This window comes from Vicugna pacos, chromosome 19, assembly GCF_048564905.1.
Source record: "Vicugna pacos chromosome 19, VicPac4, whole genome shotgun sequence".
In the NCBI taxonomy this organism is placed as follows: Eukaryota; Metazoa; Chordata; class Mammalia; order Artiodactyla; family Camelidae; genus Vicugna; species Vicugna pacos.
In genome coordinates, this window is record NC_133005.1 from 25446683 (window position 1) to 25472466 (window position 25784).

The 25784-nt window shown below is 39.0% G+C and overlaps 1 protein-coding gene across 1 annotated transcript; it reads right to left on the reverse strand.

Moving 5' to 3' along the window:
* Positions 1-1375: 1375 nt before the first annotated feature.
* On the reverse strand, positions 1376-18501 carry EIF2S2 (eukaryotic translation initiation factor 2 subunit beta). The gene is made up of 9 exons (XM_006202634.4): positions 18330-18501; positions 13253-13430; positions 11642-11745; positions 8146-8281; positions 7318-7418; positions 6545-6693; positions 4948-5004; positions 2437-2522; positions 1376-1845 (listed from the first exon to the last, which is right to left on the reverse strand). Exons 1-9 carry the CDS (start codon positions 18342-18344, stop codon positions 1670-1672), a joined length of 1002 nt encoding a protein of 333 aa, XP_006202696.1. The 5' UTR covers positions 18345-18501; the 3' UTR covers positions 1376-1669.
* Positions 18502-25784: the final 7283 nt, after the last annotated feature.

Consider the following 25784-nt stretch of genomic DNA (forward strand, 5'->3'; position numbering starts at 1 on the left):
GGGCAACCCATTGTTTTGAATGGGTTAGCTATAGTCAACCCAGTTTTAACCAGACAGTAGTTCAACTGCACTATCTTAAAGGGCCAGGATCAGTCCAGAGACTCTGTTTTGGGTGAAGGTAAGAAATGGTATTAAATTGCCAACAAAACTATGTGCCAACCTGTCACCAAACTGTAAAGTCCCATGTCTTCCCCTAAGGGGGTCCCACTAAAGAAATGAACAAAACACACATATATATGCACAAAAGCGCTAATTACACAAGAGGTACTGATCCTTGCTTTATTCACGCAGAAACATCTGACATTGGGAATTTTGTGGATGTAGATACAAAAGAAGGAAGATGAAATCATAAACAGCAGTTGAGTTCATCTGGGCAGTGGTGGCAGCTCAGCCAGTGTGTAGTCCCCTCAGGACCCACTGGGTTGAGGGAATGCTCTGCCCACTCCACCGCATCTTGGCCAGGATGCTTTACAACACTTGGCCTGTACTTTAAAATTAAGGGTCACAGTGATTAAAAACAACATCGTCAAGACATTCAGGGCTGAGTGACTGCCCCTGGAATAGTCTGGCAACAAGAAAGTAAGGAGCAGAATTATGCCCTTATCCTCGGCAAGTGCGTGCAAGGCAGATCACAGCAGACATGTAGGATGATGTTCCCAGTGCTCGGTGAAGAAATACCTTTTCAGCCAAACCCTCAAGAAGGCAGAACCAGAAGGAGGCACCAGAAGCACCACACAAGAATCGTCACCTCTTGGTTTCTCATGATCGTATTCAAAAGCTACTTTAATACAGAAAATAGAAAAGCATTTGTGGTGGGCCCTTTTCAAACCCAGAACACAAGCTGGGGAAGCAAGAAAAGCTTCCTCTAGCATCATGGTTTGGACTTCCAAAAGTTTTTTCTACTGCACATGCCACAGTGCTTCCTCACCAACAGATACCCAACTAGGGTTTTTCTAGGTGTGTCAGTTACAAGACACACTTAAAATCTAAGCTTCTCTTAGTGGCCAATAAGGAAGAAAATTCTGAGAAAGGTACTTAGCACCTTGAATTCCCTCGTGGTAAAGAAGACTCGGCAGTGAGGTAGTGGCAACAACCCTCACATAATGAAAAGAATTCAAGTTTATATAATCATTCCCTGGACACTGAAAATAGGCTGTCTTCCCAGATTGCATGCTCCAACCACCCTCTCGTATGAAGCTGTGTCTGCTTCATGTTTCTCGAGAAGCTGAGAAGGAAAATGGCTACCTAGCTGAAGCTTCTCAGGACAAGGATACAGAGACCTCGCCAGAGCCCAGGCACAAACTGTTTTGCTGAATTCATTAAGCATAATTTTTTTATAGAAAAGAAAACTGAAGGACAAACCAAATTGAAAGAATCACTGTTATAATAACTTTAATTTATCTTGCATTTTACAGAAGTCTATGAACGATTTTAAAAAAGCACCGCCTTACCCCATCACGTTTCTCTGACAGTTGTTAAAGTAGGCAATGAGTAAGTCAACAGCTTGAGCATCGGCATCTTGCAAGGATTTCAGACCAACAGCCAAACACCAAAGAACTTGGCAGCTTTTCTATGTTGTTTTTAATACAATGGTATATCCACTCTGATGGTAACCCTGTCCAGCCACATCTCCACAACACACTTCGCAAAATCAGTGGTGATTAGCAAATTAGTTAGCTTTGGCACGGAGCTGTGCTCTTTTGCCCGTGACAGCCTGGAAGCCAGTTTTGATGCTGGCAACAGAGCATCGAGAATGACAAGTTTCACACTGTAAGAAATAGAGTCGGGTGTCCTTTTGCAGGATTGTGTCTGGTGATCGGCATGTGTGACAGGTGACATATTCCTCTGCAGGAAAAGCAACATACAGAATTTAGATGGTAGCCACAGTGAGCGAGAGATTTCTTCTCTCTAAAACACTTCACTGAACTCCACAAGCCCACACTGGCACCCACACCAGGGAAGCTTAGCTATACTTAGCTATTCCAGGGGACAAGAAGACACAAGTTATCTCCATGTGATGCTTCAGATACTGAACCATGGGTTGAAAAAAAGAATGTCCAAAGCAGCAGCAATGCTTGCCAGATACCTACTCTTGGTTTTGTCTGCAGGAGAGCCACTGAGAGAGGACTTACTAGCTTTCACAGGTGGGAACAGATCTGCCAATTTTAAGTGATTAGGAAGGAAACAAAGCTGGGCTGGGTCAGGCCTGAGTGCAGACAGATTTCTCTGACTTGGCCTTGAGCCTGGAACCAACCAGCAGCCTTGATCAACTAGGTCTTCTGAGGAAACCCCAACCCCTCACCATACCAGTCACTTCCCTTCATCTTTTAAGGCCACCCTTTCTAGCTTCATTACAAACCAACAGCTCTCCCCAAAATATTGCAGCCCAATGAGAATATCTCAGAGTGATGTGTTGAAATTAAATTATAAACTTACTGATATATCTTCTCAAAACATTTTCTATCTGTTTCTGTTGGAATCTTCCCTTAATTACAAGTTGGTTATTACCATCTATAGAACCACTAGGAAAGAAAACAAAAACATCTCCATTATTATTGTTTTTTCCTGTAAGGAATCAAATTCCAGGACCTTTACATTTGATAAATTTAAAATATATTCAATGGTATGGGGTAAGTTGTAGGAAAAGTACCGACTTCCCAAAATTTATTTTTAATTAGTAGTTGGTGCCTGATGGCATATCCTTACTTCCTAACATTAAATTCAATTTCAATTAATAAAGTCACCAGCAACAAATTCGATTTATAAATGATTTCAAGTCTAAAACAAATTAATTCCTTAACTGTCTGTGTGATGACCCATTCATCCAAAGGAAAATCACACGTGTACTGAATGTATACTATTAATATATAAAAGGAGCTAAGAATATCTTAAAAAAAACTAAGACCTAACCTTTTGATTCAGTCATATACAGTTGATGAATATGTTCTAAAATTGATTGTATTTAACTATGTAAGCATGTTAAAAACCACTGGCACAGGGATCTATATTCAATAGCTTATAATAACCTATACTGAAAAAGAAAATATATATATAGAAAAAAACTGAATCACTATACTATACACCAGAAACTAACACAACATTGTAAATCAACTATACTTCAATAAAAAACAAATCATTGCATTGTACATTTAAATGTGTGAACTGTATCTATAAAATTATTACAACCTCTCTCCCAAAAGCACAGCTGAAATCACAGGCCTCATATTGTCAATGGTGCTTAAAGAGAAACTTTTTGAAAGAAGTTGCTGACAAGTACTTTTAAAAAAGCAAAGCTCTAGGCTAGACATCACTTGTTAAAAATTGCAAATCACAAAGTGAAACAACAAAATTCACCCAGGCAGCATTAAATTTATACTTGTTCTGTATCTCATTATAAAACTGACTTTCGCAAGAATCTCTCCTATAATTCTCCTTTAATATTTTCCTGTAAGGGTTTATTATCATCCTCCATGGACCCAAACCCTTAATCTGCAGGCTATGGTGATTCCATTGCTTGATGTAGGAAAATTTTTCATTCATTATCAAAAGAAATTTAGTTTTCTTAACAACCCTGTAATATTTTAGCCCACTGGCCATAAGTTCACTGGTCACAACTTGTGACCTCTAAAAACTGTAAATTATTTTTCTGAGAAGTAGGAAACACACTGCTAGCTTTCATTCTTTCATCAGTTTATGCAAATTAAAAAATAAACAATGACTGTAATACATTCAAAATGTAGAACAGATAAACAAGATTATACTGTATAGCACAGGGAAATATATACAAGATCTTGTGGTAGCTCACAGCAAAAAAAAAAAAGTGACAATGAATATATGTATGTTCATGTATAACTGAAAAATTGTGCTCTACACTGGAATTTGACACAACATTGTAAAATGACTAACTCAATAAAAAAATGTTTAAAAAAATTTACATTTACAACAATTCTACAACAAAGCCTACATATTTACCACTGGTCAAATAAATTACTCCTTAGCCCCACAGCAAGTATAGCCAATCCCAAACTGAGTTTCAAGAGTAGGAAGAGAACGGAACACCTTAGCTATCTCTGTACTGCCAGCAAGGAAAAGGATTAAGACTTTAAGCCCAAGCTCCTGAGAAAGGCAGACCTGAGTTTGTATCTTGATTGTGCAATTAACTAGCTGTGTGACCAGCTACAATTTCACTTCACTGAACCTGTTTCCACATCTGTAAGACAGGGGTAGTGTTAGTTTCTACTAACAGTTCATAGAGCTGTTGTACAAGATTTGAGATAGTACCCAAAAAAGTGTTTGGCACACAATGGGTACTCAGTAGGTATTAGTAATATTTATTATGCTCTAATTCTACAATACTTAATTTTAAAGGGACATTTGGCTTCCTAGCAACTTAAGGCCAAACTCATTGGGATGGGATCCATGGGATCCTGCCTCTCCCCACCACCTTCCCAAGTGGGGATGGACAGGCTTGGTGTCTTCAACAAGTGAGCCCTAAATACAGGGGAGTAGCTATTTAATTATGAATCCCTATTTCATTGTTTCTCCCCTACCACTCATCAATCTAAGTTATATTTCATCAATAGCCTATATATAATTTAGAAAATAGTGGCTTCCTCTGAAATCTGATCTTTGCTCCATAAAAAGACCCAAGAATTCCAATTAATGACAAGAAACTCTAAACATGGCAGAGCCATGGTATTCATTCTGGTACACCAAAAGGCCTGTTCACATGAGCCACCATGACCCTTATTTCCTATTCCCAAGCAGCCAAGCTAAGCTCTCCCATAGAGATGAACTGACTTTCTTCCTTCATTAGTCTAAAAGTTCCTCTGACAATCAGATGCATGTTTTTCCTAAGCATGTTACATATTCTTTTCAAGATAAGTTTTTATGAAACATCCAATAACTATATATAAAAACTATATATAAATATAAATAAAGTCTTACCTTGTACCCAACTCAGCCAATAAAAATGCAAGGAGATGTTTGGGTTGACGATGTAATCTAAAAAGACAGTGAATAATATAAACCTTATCTTTCATAGAAATCTAACCAAACTTCTAAAAACACCACCCTGTTCACTGCTTTAATCTGTGATTACTCAGCTATTAGGTGAATTTCAGTACAGTTCATCAAACTCTGACATGAAGATAAATATGACACTATTTCTTTACATTTTAAAGCCCATAAAATATTACATTTACAAATATATACCTATGAGTAAATGTCTATAAACGGACACTTGGCACTATTTGAGCTTATTCCAATAAGTAGGTACTACTATTACAATTTTTAAAAGTTATTTTTCCTGAAAAATGTAATGAGTAAGGGTTGGTGGAAATATAATAAAACAGGTTGGCACTTACATTACCAGTGTGAGTATAAACTGGTATAAGCTTGTTGGAAAATAACTTGCCAATATTTGCTATAAAAATGTTCATTCTTTTTGACCTGACAATTCCATTTTGGGAATTTTTGCCCTAAGGCTCTATTCTGAGTTACTGCCCAGATACATGTATAAGGATGTTTCCTAAAGCTTTGCCTCTGATAACGAAAACTTGGGAGCAACCATGTCCAACTAAAGAACTGTTAGAACATGTTGTATAAAGCCTAAAAACATTTATAAAGGTTATTTAATGTATGAGTAAAAATTTCATAATATATTAAGATAAAAAATGTTAAAAACCAATATGATACCAATTTATTTTAACATATTTATATGCATAAAGCTAACTAAACATAAAAATATTAACCTATGATTCCCTATCTCTTAATGGACTCACAATTTCTCATTTTTTAAGTAGGTCTATATTATTTTTAAATTCTTCTGTAATAAGCATATACTACTGTCATCAGCAAAAAAAATCTAAAACCTTTTAAGTTATGCCTATAAGCAATGAAAACAAGTGATTATTTCTCAGCGGGGAATTTTTACTGACTTTTTGTTTGTTTAAGCATGTATCACTTATGAAACTGAAGAACAAACAGGAGATAAGGTCAGATGCCTTAATAAACCTGACAGAAAATGTAGCTGAGGAGCTCTGAGAAGAGCCAGGACAGTGACCTAGGCGTGAGACAGGCATAGAGTGCAATGATAATTAAAAAAAAGTTGAAATCTCATCAACTGTGTCTTGACAACAAGTATCCAAGAAAGAAGCACACTAAATTTAGCTGCTTTCCTGAAGCTCACTGCTTATACTTGCTTGTACTTGCTTGTCAGGCCCATTCCAGCCCGATGAGCTTTTCTACCACCCAGGGCTCCCCAGCCCCTGTCAGGGGACTACATTCAGCCTCCTCACTCTTCACTCCTATGGTTAGGATCCTCTCATGGCTCAGCATGAGGTGGCTTCTCTCATCTCTGGATAATAAGCCTAAGAACTATGAATCCAAAGAACTCAGACGTGAACCGTGACCTCCCTTAACCCAACCCTGGCATCTGTGCATTCTCTTTCTACCTGCAGTAAAGTCCTCAATGAGGATATTTAACACATACTCCACTGAGAATCTGGTATTTGGGATACAGACTTCGCATTAATCAACTTACAGTTTACAGATATCTGTAAAGTTGACAAAAGAAGTTTTCTTGGTTCCTACTCGGACGACCTGTGGTGGTTTCATGACAAATTTCCTTTTCTCTCCAGCAACCATATCTGGATTCTTTTCCCTCATGATGTTGAACACTCGATTCAGTAGCTATAGAGATAAAGTGGTATTCATGTACATTCTCATTAATAGCAGGAGTATAGAGTTCCCACCCAAGTCACTGTGCTTTTCTTTTAAGCAGAGCGAAGTTTACTTTTTACTAAATGTACACACACAACACATGTTCTGGGAGTTTCTTGAAAGCAAGACTCAATCCTCAACCAGGAACTGGTCCATTATGGATGCTCAGCAGTTCCTTGATCAAAGTTAAACAAGGAACCCATACTAATTCTACTGTTTCTGTGGGAAAGTATATGCTACATGGAAAAGTAAGATTCAGGAAGCCCAAATAAGCAAATTCCAGACTACCCTGGCCCCAAATTAGCCACTCCCTCTCCCTACTGTCCCCATTTGTCCCCTCCAGTGGGGCTCCAGTGACCTCAAAAGTTCATGGATTCAGATGGAACAGTGAGTACTATGACCGCCACACTGTGGACCACCTGCCCCACACATGGACATCAGGCAGTGTTGTGCATTGGCTGTGTTACCTCTCTGGGTCTGTTTCACTACTGAATTGTACTTCACTGGCGGTTCCAATTCAAGGAGTATTTATCCTGCTTTTCTTTGAGGTCTGGTGAACAGTTTAGCCGCTTTTCATTACAGAATTTGTCTTACCTCCTCATATGTGTAGTCTCTTTCTGAGCCTGCCCAAGCAGGGCCTGTCTGGTTACTGAATGAAATACCATCATCTTTTTTGCTGTCTTCATCTTCTAAAGCTACAGATAACAAAGACTGTAAGAATGAGGGGGAGGGCCTGATACAGTAACAAAAAGGGGGAGAAGGGAGAAGCAGATCTAGAGAAATGAAAGCTTCAAAGGCATTTGTCTTCCATCCCACAATGCATTCACAACAGACTCAAACATAAAGGCATCCAGGCTCACAAATAACCCCTTATTCACTGAAGACATGGATGTTATGACTTTCATAAACCACCCTTAATAGAGACCTCTCTAATTAGGAATTTTTGGTAATACAGACACACTGAATTGTTTCTTGATTTAACAAACATAAGATAAAATAATGTGCTCGGATAATTAGAGGAAAAAAATGTCCAACTGTTTTGTAGCACTTAAGAAACACACACATCCATAAAAACCCACCTGCTGACTATACTAAAGTTCTCTAAAGACCCTATAGCACTTAGAAACTAATGAAACAGCACTTTGGGCAAAACAAAAAATTTTTAACATTATGTAAAATTCAGTTACAGTAGTTTTCCCAATAGTCTGAATCAGTATGTTTTAATGTAATCACAAGTGCCAGTTCTCCCCCGATGAAATCTTTAATTTTCATTATCAAGTTAGATTCTATTTCCTTTTAGCTTCCATTATTAGGCAGTGGAAATAAGGGGCAAGAAAAAATAAAAAAGAAGCCTGCCCATGAAAGAGACTAGGCCAAAGGCTTATGTAGCCTAGAAATGAGCTGCTTAGCCCCCAATATTACCTTCATCTTTCTCTAGTATTTCATCCTCATCTGGGAACTTGACGTTCTTCTTTTTCTTCTTTTTATTGCCAAGCATAATGTCAAGGTCATCCTCTGGTTCAGCTGGTTCTTGAACATCACTATCAATCTTAAGATCCTAAGAAAGTGAGATAAGACTCTCAACATTTTGCTACTAGGATTATTATGATACATATATATATACGTTTCTAATGACATGGCCAGACGTCGTTTTAGAGGGAAAAAAATCAAATATTCAAAACTGAAATTACAGATCAGGAATGTCTCTCACAGGTGAACCAAACTGGTTCAAAGCTTCTGTCATTTAAACTGGAAAAATTTCAAGACACTTTTGTGGGATTGTTTCCTTTTTTTCAATCCATCAGCCTTGGGATGTTATTATAATTATTGTCCATGTTTTAAACCAGACCACTGTCAGAATTACCTGAGAAACAAAGATTCTTAAATCTTCTCCGTGACAATCTTCAGCAGGAACAGGGTTCAGGGAATATTTTACGTAAGTTTCTAAGTATTCTGATGCAGTTAGTGGGAGGGTTCTTTTTCCTCCTGACATTAAACACGTGGTGTTTTTCCACACTAATTCTCCAACTCTCTGACACTAACTAGGTGACCTACAATTCAATTCAATTCAATTCTGACACGATCCAGAGTTAGTGAGACTCCTTGGGTTTAAGGGCTCAGACCCACAGGACTTTCTTCACTGAGGCAAGGGCAAGTATAGGGTCCCCAGGTTTCCCACACATATGTCCTACTTGGATTCAAATTCATATTTTCCCACTTACACCTGTCCTCCCACCACTAGTTCAGTAATTTGCTACGACTCACAGAACTCAGGAAAACACTTTACTTAACTATTACTTTATTATATTATAAAGGATACACTCAGAAACAGCCAAACGGAAGACATGCATAGAGCAAGGAAAGGGAGGTGGGGGGGGGGCAGGCAGGTGCAGTGCTTCCATGCCCTCTCCAGGTGTAACACTTTCCCAACACTCCAATGTGACCACCATCCCTGAAGCTCTCCAAACCTCAATGTTAGAGGTTTTCATGGAGGCTTCATCATGTAGGCTGTGATTAATTAAATCACCAGCTTTGGACCAAACTCGATCTCTAGCACCCTTTCTCTTTAGAGTGTGTGTGTGAGAAAAGTTCCAATCTACTAATCATGGCTTGATGACCAGCCCTCAACCTGAAACTATCCAGGACCTTCCAGGCACCAGTCATCTAAAAATACACTTATATCCAGAGAATCCAAGGGTCTTAGGAGCTGTGTGTCAGGAACCGGGAACAAAACCCAAATATTTATTTTTTATTGTATCACAGCCAGCCTGGCACCAGACTGTGAAAGTCTTTGGGAATCACTTCAGTAGATGGTATCATGAAAGAGGGAAAACACAGAACCCATGGAGAATTAGGGTCATGTGATGAATGAATGAAGAAAAGGTAAAGCCTGATTCCAAGATTAGCTGCTATAGTCATGGATGTAAACAGGGCATTTCACAGCCTTGAAATGAGTCATAAAACCCCGAGAAGAGCAAAAAGGGCCAGTCTCAGTCTCCAGCCTTCTAATCTTGCCTTCCTTTCACCAGCATATCCAACTCCCTATCCCAAGTGTGTCAACATTACCTATCAATATCTGTATTTGTGTACCGACATCCTGAACTACTCTGTAAATGGCTATAGTAATTTTAGAAATCTTATCAGCAGAAAAGCTGTAACAGCCAGGAGCAAATGAAGCTCAGTCTTGAGATCCCAAACCCAGCTGAATAGTCTCAGTGCCACATCTGACCATCAAAGACCAATCAGTGTATTAGCTAGACAATACCAAACAAGAAACCAGATATTAAGTTAGTCTCTAAGATGAGAGCCAATAAATGAGAAACTTACATATGCTAAGTATAAATTAGCACATACCAGCCAGCTTCCAGTCCCATATAATTACTTATTTTATCCCAGTAAGATTTATTTCTAAACTGAGGCTAAGACTCAGTCAAAGGCAGAGAATAGCACAAAGTGTTTTCCATTTTCAAAAGCCCTGTAAAGTCTGAAAATTCAGGGGGAGAGTAACCCAAGACCTTAAAAACCACTTTAGTGTCAAGTTAATATCCATGTCTTGCCTGATAAGGGTACTTGTAACAACCTCTTATGCTACGACTTCAATAGCAGAGAAAAGTATCCAAGCACTAAATAAGAATAGAGCTTACAAGTGACTCTTCAGTACAAAAGCCATGAGAGAAGGTGACCAACAAAACCTTGTTAACCAAGACCACCTGTGACACATCTCTGATTTGTCACCTTGTTACTCAGGATATTTATACCTCCTTGTTCAGTATAATCTGAGCATTTCTTTCACAATTTCCCTAGTAGGAAGAGAATTCCCAAACGGGAGAAAAAAAGATAAATCCGGAGAAAAGCATGTTGTTCTAAAGAACTCTAAATTATTCCTGAACTAAAATAACTTCTTGAAAACGGGAAAAATACCTTATTCATTTCAGTACCCTAACAATTAGCACACAATGCCTGACTCACTATCATCACTAATACATTATTTGCTGAATTAACCAAGTCATCAAAACTGTGACACTGTTTCCAAAACTCAGTGAATTACTGCTACATGTGGGATATATCTTATTTACCTGAGTTTGAGAAAATAATTTACGAAAGAAAAATTCAGATAGAGGGCACAAAATGGGACAACTTAGTGCATGTGTATGTGTATTCTTACTCTCGCTCTTTCTCTCTCTCTGTATACGTGAAATTGCTATTATCCTGGGTTTTATAAGTAGATGTTTGTAGTTTGTACTCTGTCCAAGATTCCTGGACAGGGTCTTTAAAACGGCAGCTCTAAGTAAGGGAAGAACAGACTTTCAGCTCCTTCCTCCATGCATCCTCCTATTCACCTATCTACCCACCTATCTACTCCTTATTCAAAAGAATTTTGAGATATTTGTATTGGAAATCAATCCAGTAATAAGGCAATCACAGGGCCTCAAGTACCTCCAAGATCAGAGAACTCCATAAAATCAACCTGAGTGCTCTGGTTCTTCTATAGGCCACAAAATCACTAGCCACCAACACAGGCTGGGGTTCATTCTTTGCTGTTCAGAGGTACACACATAATTTTGTGTATCCTTAACACGCTACCAAAAGTTTAACAGAAGAAACCACAGGAATATTTGCTCTACAGGATTTCTCACTTACAGAAATATCTCTCCTCAGCCAATCTCAGTAGATTGACAAAAGGCATTTCATAATCATCTTAATGGTACACAATACAACGTGTAAAATCTAAATTTACATTCCTTTGAACCATTATCCCTTTAAGGTACCTAGGCAGACAATCCCAAGAAAATGACCTTAACATGGTGATTAAATAACAAATAGCAAAGCTAGTAAGAGATGAGACAGAGGGAAAAACACCAGCCATTAGAACCCTTCAAGTGGTCAAATTTTACCTTCAATAAGAAAGCAATACTACCTTTACACCTTCTTCAGCTTCATCAATATCAAATATCTTTTTTGTTTTTTTCTTCTTTTTCTTCTGATTAAAGAAGTTCAAATCATCTAGATCATCAGAAGCATCTAAAAAGACAGATAATTGAGATTATCAATTATTAATAAATAGCAGAAGGCAAAGCATCAAATTACGAGTTAAACAAATGTTTCAGCTATTAATTAAGTCACCAGAATAGAGAGATTGGTATTAATTAGCACAGTAGTTCATCCACAACCACAAAGGTTACGGTTCTGAAGAACACAACTCAAAGCTTTGTTGGAAAACTGTTAGGGGACCATATTGGGAATATTTAGTAATCTGACCATATCATGCCTCATTGTTCCCACGACAAAATCAGGGCTCTAACATAATTTCCAAGGCTCTCCAGCTTTCTCTCTCTACTTCTGCCTACCCTCTTATCTCCTGTATCTTAAATCTTAGTTTCAGCCCAACTGAATTACCTCTGCTTCTTAGTGCAGTGTGTGATCTCTCACCTTCAAGCCTTCCTATGGGCCCTCCCACATAGCTCTTACCTTCACCGCACAGGATCTTGGTTAAAATTTACTCCCACCTAAAAGTCTTCTCTAAGTCTACATCCCCTTCCCCCAATTGGGTTAGGTATGCCCTAGGTGCTTCGATAGTACTTTCTGTCACTCCAACAGAGGTACTTACCAGCTTACTTGTCTATCTCCCTATGAGATACTAAGGGGCTATGGCTTTCTCACCTAAACCTAGTGCCTAACTCAGTAAGTTATTCAATCAATCAAACAATCAATCAACAAAGGGCCTTAAAAAGTACATTACGTTCATTAAAATAAGGCTATAATATGAATAAAATGAAATTTTATCCACCGTTAGTGAGTAATAATGGATTTGGTTCAGTAAGTTTTCCATTTGTTCTGCCCTACTATACACTAGGAATATTTTAAAACCCCTCTGCTACAAAAGTTTTTCAAGAAGTTATTTATGAATTCATCTTGTCTATTAAAAGAATGATTTACTTTCCAAATTTGTTTTAAGTATGTACAAGATGCTTGTACATGTAGCACATGGTAGATGCTCAATGAGTGTCAGTTTTCTCTGTCCCTAGCAGTGTCTTCTATTCAAAAGACATAAATATATTTACTGAATCATTTATTTCTAATACCAAAATAGTGTCTATGTTAGAACAAGAGTGAATAACCAATGCTGGTTTCTAAACCCAAACATTTTAGGCTGTAATTTAAATATCTTCTATATATTTTCAGAATTGCTTAAGACACAAAACTGACTATCTTGGTCCTATTTCTTTTTGCCTACACTCAAATACAACCACCATTAAAGTTAGAAAAGAAACCTCCTGACAGGTTAGACTGGAAAACCAGCCCTGAAATGACAGTTCTGTCATCTCTGCCATGTGCATTTGGTGGGAATTTCCCTGAAACAAGTCTATCAGAAATCTGGCAAGGTCCCATGCACACAGAATGCTGATGACCTCAGCTTCACTGGAACAGCCTTATCAGACTGAGAGGTCACTGTGTGAACAAAATCCAAAACACTGATGGAAGAGAACCAGGTCTCCCAGGACAACAGTGACTCATGTCCACCACTTACCTTTTTTCCTACTATCTTCTTCATCAGCTTCTACATCTTTCTCCTCAGTGGGTTCTGGCTCCACTTCTTTTGTTTCTGAGGGCTGGGTTTCTTCCGTCTGGGCATCCCCTTCCTCATCTAACATAAAAGGCTTCTTCTTCTTCTTTTTCTTCTTGCTCATAGTAGGATCAAAAATCATCTATTTAAAAGATAATGAAAAAGTGATTGTTTTTAATGATGTTCACATTCCAAATATGCTGTATTCTCAAAAGGCATACCCTTAAATGTAAAAAAGTATTTGATGCATTAAAGTACCTAAAAAGATTTTGCAAAAAAAAAAAAAAGAAAAAGAAAAAAGAAAGAAAATCCACTCAACCTTTTTTATACTATTAGAAGTTGGAGGGTTCCCCCCAAAACATGTGTATATGTCTTTTAATTTATAAATTATCACAAGATACAGCAACTTCACTTATAGTTTCATGAGCAACTTTAGAGACTTTATAAACCAATCACAGATTTTAGGGAAGGGAGCTTAGCAATAACCTATGCTTCATCCCTTGCTTAATGGATGAGAAAACCAATGCACAGGCAAGTTATACATCTTTCATTTAAGGTTGGTAAACTGCGGTTGCTACACCAGAAGACATGACCTGATAAAAAACTAAAACATTTTGTCATGAAATTCAGACAAATCTTTGGATTTGGAACACAATGGAAGGAAATCCATTAGAAATCTTTCATACAGCAATCTCTATCTGAGTAAGAGAAATTTCTATGCAAACTTTTACTCTGGTTTTTGTTTCTGGACCATTAAAATTTTTTTTAGGTTATTTTAATCTGATGTGTAGTAGAGAACAAGTGAAAAACTAATTTGTAACTTGTTGCAGATGGTTTGTAAAAATCACTTGGAAAAAAATACATAGTTATTTTAAACGTAATAGTTTAAACAACATATAGGGCAGATGCTGATAGTGAAAAGAGTGAAATCTTAAGTCAAACAGGACTGGATTCAAATCCCAGGTCCTTTTTCTCTAAGTCCCTGACCAATCTTTGTCCAAATTCTACCATGCTTAAATTTACCATTTTGCACAATGATCTGCTGTGACAGCACAGTAAAGTGTTTAAAAGCACAAATCTGAAACCCAACTGACTGAATTAAAATCCTGGCTCTGGCTCTTACCTCACAAGGTTATTAGGATTAAATAAGTAATCAATATCAAGCACCTGGCACAGAAGTACTCAATAAATGTTAGCAATTATTATAATTTATGTGATGCTTTACAGTTGATGAAGTATGGTATCTCTTGATTTCTATTACTGAAATTTTATCAACTCAGGGTGATTTAATTTCCAAGACATACCATGAAACTCTGAAAAAAAACCTCCCAAAATTGATTCTAATTAACTTAAATTTCTTCATATCCCAAGTACATTAAGGAAATCAAGCTACACTGAAACCAAACTATGGTCTGTAATTAGGTAGGGTAGAATCATCATCACCCAACAGAGAAGGATCTGCAAAACATTCTGGAAATTGATACAGCCTCATTTCCAAGCCTCTCCTACTTTAAGAAGGATCTAATCATATAAACGAATAATCCTGAAATGCAATCAGTCTGAGGAACATAATCTGGCAAATTCAGAGAAGAGGATTTAAGAGCCAGGAGGAAGGGGTTCCCCACTGCTGACCTACTGGGTCTTGGGGTCACCCTACACAGTGTTATAATCTGTTTCAGGGAGGTAGCTATAAATCATCCTCATTCTTGAATATGGCTATCTGGCTAAAGGACAGACAACACTCCACACACTATAAATCTGGTTTTCTGCCAGGATTTACAACTCATTTATTGCATTTTTTTCAAGTATCAAGTTCTCCAGAATATTAACCATCTTTTAACTATTATTTAGCAAGACAGACCAAAGATGAGAGGGATCCTGAACTCAGCAAAGGACATCCTCACAACTGCCCTGTTAATCCTGAAAAACATTTGTATAGGTCCCCAGGGAAACAGTTTGGTTGTAAACTTATAAAGGGTTATAAACACGCAAGAATTATACACTGAAATAATTAACACCTCTCTCAATTACCATGTCTGGATATTTTAGACATATATTCATCTCCTCATTTTATTCACACCACTTGGCAAGGTAAAGTTTAAAAATATGGAAACCAAGGATCCCAAAGCAGTACCCAAAGCAGACCTCTCCCAAACCACAGGGCCACGTCAGTCTTCACTGAAAAAATTGTGTTTTTTTATGACTTTCATATCTGACTTAACAAATTATCACATTCCAAATGTTTTATTTGAGACTAGTTGGGAACTGAAGAAGTAAATAGTTGCTCACAGTGCAGTTATGGAAAATCAGACTCTTCCTGAGCTATTTTTCAAGTCCACAACAGTTTTCTCTTTTCAACTTCCCACGTTAGGTTAGGCTGGAGGTCAGGAAAAGGGGTATCAGCAAAAATTACCCTGACAATAACCCAAAGTGCTTCAGCACATTGGAAGCCTACTCCCATCGACCATACCTTACCCAATATAGTAACTTAAAGCCCATACCACCCCAGAAGGCAGGGTTACAAAAGAACCCAGAGAAGCAAGGTGAGCAGACCAAAAGGTGTCTGCTCTGGGTGATGGGATTCTGGGAGATTTTTATTTCCCTTCATATTCTTCTGTGTTTTGTAGACTTCAGATAACATATATTTCATTTTTAATCAGAAACTTTTTTTTAGTTTAAAGATTCTTTTGTATAACACTTTACCATGTTGTATGAAAACCTGATGTTCTGATACTTTTGAGTGGGGCCTAGTAGTAAATAATATTAGCTACTGACAACACTTTAATGCCTCCAGATTAAGGAATTTTTCCTCACTAGGTAGCACCCATATTTCTAGAATACTGGTTTTTAAAGGTCATGTTTCCACTAGTTTAAAAGAGATTGTGTTTTCTTGAATTTTGGGCTTAATCACCAGGTTTAAAAGGAAGTGTGTGCAGTTTATGCCAATTATATATTAAAAGACTAATGAAAAAAGAAGGAAATGTGAAGAAAAAAAGAGATAAATTACGTCTTAATAGTAGGTTTTTAACTCTCTATCCTGGCCACCAGGCAGGACTACTTCCACTCTTGGGAGTCCCTGGTAGTTTATAAATCATTTCCATGTACAGATTTTTTCACTTGATCCTTACAAGTCTGTAAAGCTGTCAGAAGTTAAGGACTGGCCGAAGAAAATTTTTAAAAATTAAACAGTATTAGAGGAACCCGAATCTGCACATACATCCAAAGTGGAAGCCAAAGGCTGGGATTCTAGTCCCATTTACTTACTGTGTGATCTTGGGCAACTGAAGCCCTAATTCCCTGTTTATAAAATGGACTGGTAGACCTGAGAAATGCCAAGCTGCTTAATATTTTATTGACTTCCAAAGTCCTCTGTTGGAATGCTGGTTCTGACAAATCCTCTTCACCCTTCAGTAGTATTTCATTTCCTCCAAGATTTGATCCCACTGCTAAAACTGAATCCTCCAGCCCTCCAAATCGCTGTTAATGGCTCTATTTCTACCTCCTACCTCCTGTAGCAACTAGTAGATCTCTTAGAACACTTGTGAGCTCTTTACCATAGAAAACACACACAGAATAGCACTCCACAGTACCTTGTTCTATTTAGGTACTTCATTAAAAGTTATGAAAATCTTAGAAAATGGGTAGAAACAAAATAAGAATGAGACACTGACACTCGTAACTTCTGAAATAGAGTGCCATAAAGCAATGTCTCCATGACCTCCAAGAACGATGTACTTCTTTCCTAAGAGAGCAAGAGCCTCCCAGTCATCTAAATGGAGGCTATAATACATAGACTTGGAATTCTATTAGTGGCTCAGCCATTTACTATTTGATCATGGGCATTATACAACTCTCTAAAAAGCCTGTTTTCTCATCTCTAAAATGGGCGTAACAAAGCCCCCCATCTTAAAGGGTTGTCATAAAAATCAAATGCGAGATTGGAATCCCCTCCAGAATAAAATTCAAATTTCTTAATTAGGTCTTCAAATTCCTCCATGAACCAGCCACTATCTATATTTTAAGGGATTAACTAACTAAACTGGAGAATATTCTGCTTTCTGTGAGCACACTTACTTGCTTTAACCACTCCCTTGCCCTGGGACCAGGCCTTCCCACTACTTGTGGAAATTCAAAGCATTTTCAGGGCCTACCTCAAAAAGCCAAAACTCGAAAAAGAGGAAAAATTTCCTCTTCCTCTCTTTCTCTCCAAGGCCTTATAGGCCAAGCACTTGAATGTTTACAGAAGTGAATTACAAATTCAAGGGGCCAAAGCTTAAAGCCACATTTCATTTTGAGCCATTTGGTTAAAATGAATGGGATGAATCTGGCCAAAAAAGATTTGAGAAAATTTTCTGATGTACAAATACGACGGTAGAAAAAGATCCTGGCAGCTCCGCAGCCTGACTTCCCGCTGACGTCGCTGCGAGTTTTGCTAAGGAAGGTTCAGGGACTCCCGCTCTAAAACTTTCCGAGGTTAATCACTTTTTCAGGTTGAAGGATCTTATACTCTCGTCCTATTCCCCTCACCCTCTGGCCTTAAAAAATAATAATAATAATGCCCCAGATGAGAACAAGGGTAGACACGGGGTAGGGTAAGCCAGCCCATAAAGTTTTAAACGAGGGCGCTGAACAGGAGCCGAAAGAGGCTCTTCTCTGCACCACCAGCGCCCAGCGAGGGACAGCTGGAGCTGTAGCGTCAAATCGAAACGAAGGCAAGGGTTGCCAGCCCAAACTCAAGTCAGCTGGGCCATTAACCAGACATTCAAGCCCTCTCCTGGAGGGCGACTCAACGTGCTCTCCATTCCGGAAACGCGGGCCACGGAAGGACGCCGGCCTCAGCGTCGCGGCCCTGAGGAGAGCCGGGCGAGGCCAAGCTCGCGGCTCCGGAGCCCTCGTCAGCTCTACCGCTCCGGGCCGCCTAGGCCCGGCTGTCCCACATGGCGGCAGCCGGCCACTAGGCCGCAGGCCCGGTCTCCCACATTGGGGTGCGTTTGGCTCCCTGCCTCAGTCCTTAGCCCTAGCGCCTGCCTCAGGCCCTCACCTCGTCCCCGGACATGGCTGCGGCTCGAGTGGGCTCGGCACGGACGGAAAGTCGGACGGGTCAGCCCCAGGCCCCGGCTGCAACGTTGCTCCTGCCGACACCTCTACCACCACCGCACTAGACTCTTGCATCAGCGAAAGGGAACGACACCCCGCCCTCACCTCCCAAGCGTTAGAAGTGCGCCTGCGCAGAGCTCGCCAAGGCGCAGGCGCGCGGAGGAGCCGACTTAGCGCGCGCGGACTGGCGCGAGTTACCAGACGATGCCACGGCGCCAGGCAAGCCGGGACTCGTAGTCCGTATAGAAGAGGCGGGCGCTTGCGCGGCGGTCGCCCAGCAACCCGTGCGCGTGCGCGACGTCTGAGGAAGCTGGCGGGAAAGTTTCGGTCTTGCCGGCGGCTTCTTTCTCCTCAGGTTTTTGAATACAGAACCCGCGCTGTTCTGCATTCTTGTGGAGTGAATTCCGGGCCGCTTTTCCTAGGTTGGGGTTGTGGGTAAGGTACTCAGTAATATGAACCCACTGGGGCTGTAGTTTCCCTGCTACTACCTCCACCGTGCCCCCTTGGGTTATTTTAGTGTTTGAGGAACTCGAAGTTGGGGCTAGAGACGCGCACTTCACTAAGGCGGTTTTATTTCATGAAAAATTTAACCCAATAGGCTGAATTTCAACTTGGGAGGTCGGAAATCAAAAGCCTGCTCACTGTAGTCTGGAGAGAAGACGTCAGTCCCTTCAGGGGACGCAGCCTGGCAGTCTCCTTGAACGCTATAGGTACATTATGCAATTCTCCGTGAGGCATAGTAATAGTTACTCTTAAGGAGGCTGTCACTGTTGTCAGCGCCTTCCAGCCAAAGGCCATCAAGAACATCCCTATAGTTGAACAAAGCTTGTCTCCTTGCAAGGAGGGGAGGCACACCTTGAGGAACAGGGGGTCATCTCAGAAAGAGGGTACTGGAAAGAATTTACAGGATTTGGGCTTGTGTTAGGTAATTTGGGAGAGGGTTCAAGGAAGCAGGCCTTCTAGTCTCTGGCTTGAATGACATTAGGGCGTGGAGGAAATTCTGGGATGGGGTATTTTAATAATTCATGTCTAAAACGGGACGAGAACCAAGAGAGATTAAAGCTATGATTGGTTGAGAAGCAGCAGTACTTCATGTTAGCCAGGATAGGGGGATATTTGGTCGTGTGTGTGTGTGTGTGTGTGTGTGTGTGGTTAGAACAGTGTTCTTTTTTGTTTGTATTCAGGCATGTTCGTGGAGTGGTTTTGTTTTTGTTTTGATCCATCATAGTCACAGAGTGGTTTTGTCTCATGTTAGTGTTCTGTGAAATTGTGTGTGTTTAATGGGGAAGCATATCCTGGTTTATAATGCCATCCTAGCTCCCACTGTTCAGGGGCTGCTTTTCTCCATCTTACTGTCCTTCATGTCGCTTAATATATGTACTCTACTTTAGCCTCATAACCACTCTCTGAGACAGTCCACAAATATTTACTACTCCCCATTGGATACTAGTTTCTAATCTAAGTGTGGTAGGTAGAATTAGATCCCTTCCTCCAAGGAGCTTACAATTTAGAATGATCCAAGTCCAGGCAATCTGATGCCAGTGGCTGCTGCCTTAACACCTCAGAATCTATTTCCCTAAGGAGGCTGCACTGCCTCCTCAGTAATCTAAAGTGACTGATATCTGTGAATACCATGGTTTCTCAACAGCAGCACTTTTGACATTTTGCACCAGATAATTCTTTGCTATTGTTATTATGTTGTTCTGTGCATTGTAGGATCTTCCATAGCATCCCTGGCCTCTATCCACTAGATGCCAATGGCACTCTTCCCCTAGTTGTGACAACCAAAAATGTCTCTAGTCATTACCAAATCACCCCTGGTTGAAAGCCAGTAGTGTGTACTATTTATCTCCTCCTGGTCTCTGAGAGGTAAATGGGGCATGACAGTCCCCAAATCACTTTGAGTGGAGAGGCCTTGAGAAGAGAGGGAAACAATGTGGCCTAAGTTTTTGAAAGTTCTTTCCACTAGAAAATGAAGATTGAGACAAAGACAAGTGGGAAAAAACCAGGGCAGAAGAGAAATTGTAGAAGTGGAGAGGAGCCCATAGGGACCCACCCTTAAGGTACTTAGTTCACACTAACAAAGTTAGTTCATGGCAGCAAAGAGACACAAAGTCTTAATGAGGCTTCATTTGTATTCCTGGGAAATGCTGGGATGCTTGGCAAACAGTCTTGACCACTTTTGTGAAAAGATTCATTTTCCTTTACAGCATGGTATTAGAAATTACTTTCTTCAGAGATTTCAGGCTATTCCCAAGGTAGTACTTTATTTTCTAGGCAAAGCTAACATTCTCTGGGGAGCTGGCAAAAGTCACAAAGCAATGGTAGCTAAGCTTTTCCAGATTTTCCAAGAGATAGATCCTACTTAGATTAAGCTAATAACATCGACACAAATAGTTGTTTGTATTTTCCTAACCTCTTTTATTTAGGAATCTGTAAAACATATAGATATTTATTAATTTTCGTCTCATAATGGTGAGGAAAATCATTATCTTCCTATTTTATAGATACAGAAGCCAAATTATGGAGTCCACAAAAAATTGTGAGAAATCCAGAACAGCCTACTGGAATCTTCACTCTGGGCCATTCTTAATGCTCAGCATTACTCCAGATCTCCAGCTTCCCAGCAGTAAGCTAATGGTGTTAATCCTTCCATTGTATACTAAATTTTACGTTTTAATAGGCTTTAACATATTCTTTAGTCACGTCACTTGACCCATAAAATAGCAGGCCTATAGAGGCTATTACTTCAAAATTAAATAGTGACAGTACTTGAACTAGAGCCCAGATGTCATGATTTTTAGTCCAGTACTCTTTACTTAAGCAAGCCCATATATCCTTGTAGGTGATAATTAACTTACAGAAAACATAAGATAGAAATTATAATCCACACAGAAATGCAGATCTATTCAATCCTTTTCTTCCATTACATGGGGCCTTTACAAATTAGGTTTGATGAGTAAAACAGAAAGTTGCTGAGATATTAATGAAAAGCATCTAGTAACTCTGAGATTTATCTTTGGGTTGATAAAATAGACAAAGTATAGTGAGCACCCCCTCCTCAAAGAAGTCTTGGATAGTTATCCTTCGAGAACTAAACTAGCAGAAATGAACTCTTAATTATTTAGTCACGTATGGAAATGACTTACGAGATAATGTGTCACCGAGATGTAGGAATCTAGTCTAATGAAAATTTTATCTCCAAATACCATCATTATATCAGCGATTCTCAAATTCATTATTTCCAACCCAAACCTCTCCTCTGAGCTGCAGCTTCACATATTCAAGTGCATTTTTCTTTACATTTGCTTGTCTCACAAAGGTCTCAAAGTTACTGTGTTTAAAACAGAACTCTGGGTATTTCCCACTGCAAATCTTCCTCATCTCAATTAGCTAGGCACTGCTTTCTACCCAGTTGTTTTATTCAGAAACCTGGGAGTTAACTCAGTTGCTTTTTCCTCGCTTTCTTCATCCAACTCACTGATTCAGTGTCCAAAATAAATCTCAGATCCAGCCACTTCTATTTCTACTGCCGCTAGCCTGGTCCAGGTGATTATCATCTCTTTCTTGGATACTGCAGCAGTCTCCAGTTGCCCCTTTCCTTCATAACACTTACACAGTTTGCTTAATTTATTTGTCAGTTTTTTACTTGTGATTTCATAATCTTACTTCACTACTAGAATGTATATAAATTTCTTGGAGGTAGGTACAAAATCTGTCTTGTTCACTCTGATATCCCCAGCACCTAGCAGAGTGCCTGGTTCATCATAGGTACTTCAATATTTGGTAAATTTTTCTTGAATTTATGGATGAAAATCCAGTAGTATACAAAATTTTAATATAATTCTTACATTAATATAGTTGAAGTTAGAGCCTTTATTTAATCATATATGGTAAAAATGACTGAAGCTAACATAATTAAAATTAATAGTATTACAATATGTCTGAAAGAATGTTAGAATTGAAATGGTTTTTCCTAGAATCCAGAAAAAGAGGAATCTGCCAGGATTTGGCCATGATTTTTCACCCAGAAATGTACAGGATAGAGGAACCATAAATCCGAAGAAAACTATTAAGCAAGTCAGTAGCAAGTACACTTGTTCTAGAGCATAGATATTTTCTTAGGCTTTACATGGGGCCTGAGTGAAATGGACCTTAAAACCATCTGCTTCTCTTTTTTCTGGTCATTCACCACAAAATATTTTGATTACCAACTTAGATTTCCTGGTATTTTCACACTTGGAAGGAAATGCTCTGGGCAGCAAACACAAAATTTTAGTCCCTGAAAACATATATTCCACACTAGAATGTAACTCTGCAAGGGCAGGAAATTGTTCATCACAGCTGTGTTCCTAGAACCTAGAACAATGCTTAGCTCAAAGTAGATCCTTTATACGTGTTTGATGAATAGATGGATGTGTGTTAGTAAATTAGAATTATACTTTACACCACATTTTCTTATGAATTTAGTTGTTGTGAATCAGTCCTCAGGTATCTGTTTCATGCTAGATGTATAGGGAAAATCAGATTTCTGGTCTTGAAGGACAAATATGAGATCCTGAATTTCAGTGCTCTACTTCAAGTTTCTGTGAGACCCTATTTAGTTAACCAGCTGACTTCCTCTGATGTCTCCTTCTTGGTTTTCTGTAGCTCCATTCATCCTCCATCTAGCCTAAGAGTTTCCTTTTAGAAAAAAAGGAAAGAAAAGAAAAAGTCCAATGCTGCTCTCTTGCCTGAAAATCAGTTAATTCTCTGGTACCTTCAGTATAATAGTTACCCACAGTCTACCCCTCGGGCTCTCCTCATCACTCTACTCTCTACCCTTCTTTCTATTCCCCATCATGTATTGTAAGGTCCAGCCACACTAAATCACATCATGTTTGCAGAACATGCTGTTCCCATGGCTGGAATGTTCACCCCTTGTCTTCCCATCTGATGAACTCCTGCCATCCTTTAAGATTCCGCTTAGATACTACTTTTTAACAGAGCCTATGATTTCCCTGAGGGTGGGGGAAGCTATTCCTTTTTTTCTACTTGTCGCTTCTCATTATTACAGCCCTTATAATATCATATTATGGCTATGTTTGAGATCCCAGAGGGCAGAATCTGTGTCTTACTCATCTTTCTTTGCTTTTCCAATGCCATCACATGTTTGTGAATGCAAGAACCTATATGGAGTGATAGGTATGAGTGCTAATAACTAACTTGCAAGATAGCCTCCTTCCCAAGGGAGAATGGGAAACTTCCTAGCTGTATTTCATTTGAGATAACTGGGTGTGAACACAGTCTGGAAAGAAGTATACTTTGCATACTCCCTTTATGATTCACTGTAAAAGGAGATAGATCAGCATGCCTTTAGAAAGGCATTTAGTGTACTGTGCACACACTCAGCACCTTGGATTGTCACTACTTATTCCACATCTTTTTCCCTTGCTTTTGAGAGACTCTAAGCCCCAACATCTAGTATTTAACACTCATTAGGAGCACAATAATTGTTTGCTGAATGTATGCATAAATTAAAAATGAAATAAAAAAATAAATTTTCTCTCTTCTCTTGGACAATTTAACCCCCTCTTTTAAAGTATTTGAGGTGCCAGGTGCTCTTTAAAGCCTTTTCTAATCAATCTAACCTATAATTTTACCCTTCTCTGTCTTCGTGTAATACTTATCATTTAGACTATGCTATTTGCATTGTTATTTACTTTTACGTGCATATGTCCTTTCTTTCCAGCTAGATTATAAAATCCTTGAGGGCAGTGACTGTGTATACTGTTGCCTCCTGCAGTGTGTTACAGGATCTTAATGCTGTAAATTGTGGGTGCTGTTACCTAGGGTTACTTAGTGTCTTAGCATCTCTACAGAAGTTTTCCAAACTCATAAGAAAACGACTTCAGATACCACCTCACACCCACTGGATGGCTATTAGGGGAAAAAAAAAAAAGAAAATAACAAGTATTAGCAAAGATGTGGAGAAACTGGAACCCTTTTGTACTGTTGGTTAGAATGTAAAATGGTGCAGCCACTATGCATGGCTATTCCTCAGAACAAAATGGTGGCTCCTCAAGAAATTAAGAATAGAATTACCATATAATCCAGGAATTCTAATTCTGGGTATACATCCAAAAGAATTGAAAGCAGAGCCTTGTAGAGATATTTGCATATCCATGGTCATAGCAGCATTATTCACAAGAGCCAAGAGGTGCAAGCAACCTGAATGTTTGTTGATAGATGAATGGATAAACAAATGTGATATATACATGCAGTGGAGTGTTATTCAGCCTTAAAAAGAAGGAAATCCTGAATGCTACAACATAGATGAAACTTGAGGACATTGCGCTAAGTGAAATAAGCCAGTCACAAAAAAGACAAATACTGTATAACCCCATTTATATGAAGTACCTAGGGTAGTCAAATTCATAGAAACAGAAAGTAGAATCATTCGTGGTTGCCAGGGTCTAGGGGATGAGGGAGAATAGGGAATTTTTTAATGGGTATAGAGTTTCAGTTTTGCAGGACGAAAAGAGTCTAGAGATTGGTTGCATAACACTATGAATGTACTTTTGTGCACAAAATTGTTAAGACAGTAGATTTTACGTTATGTGTATTTAACCAGAACTTTGTTTTTTTAAAGCACCAAATAGGGAGTCAAAAGACCAAGTTGGAGTTCCTAGTTTATCCTTGATGACTAATTAATCTTGAACAAGTCAGTTTTTCACTCATGCCTTGGTCTCTTCATCTTTAAACAGGATAGTAAAGCCTGCCTGGCTTCTGAGTTTGTGTGAGGATCAGATAGAAAAAGCAAAAACACACCAATAACTCTTAAGATAATTTTTGGAGTAGTAGTTTTTCCAGTATTCCAGTGTCCCTGATCTCTTTTAATGTTCATTACAAGTTTCATGTCTCATTTTTAAAGATGCCTCAGCAATAACCTGTTACCACTTCAAAAGATATGTATGCTGAACTCCTTCAATTTGGGCAGCTCACCTTATAATTTGGTCCTGGGAAAACAGCAAATAAACAGCCTTTATGAGGACTATTGACCTAAGATGCAAATTACTAATGTGGTTTAGCATTAACTGGGGAAATACAAGCTTTGGATTTTCATGTGAACATAAGAAAACTGGCCCCAAATTAGGGGGATAAAAGGAAGAGTTAGTATCTACTGAGTACCTACTAAGTGTTAGGCCCTATAGCAGACGTGCCATACGTTATCTGTTTAATCCAATCCTAACAACAGCCTTGTCAGGTTAATAATATTATACTTATTTTATGAATAGGGAAAAAGAAGCTCAGAGAGGTTAAGTCACTTATTCAAGATAACACAATGAATAACAGAGATGTAATTTAAGTCCCGATCTGTGTGATTCTGAGGCCCATGCTCTTTCTACTCTGTTATATT

Bases quoted from the DNA above. Each gene is read 5' to 3' on its own strand.
- EIF2S2 (XM_006202634.4), bottom strand. The intron at 11,746-13,252 runs GTAAGTGGTGGA...CTGTCTTTTTAG, and splicing joins AGAAGATAGTAGGAAAAAAG to ATGCTTCTGATGATCTAGAT. The intron at 7,419-8,145 runs GTAATATTGGGG...TGTTATCTGTAG, and splicing joins AATACTAGAGAAAGATGAAG to CTTTAGAAGATGAAGACAGC.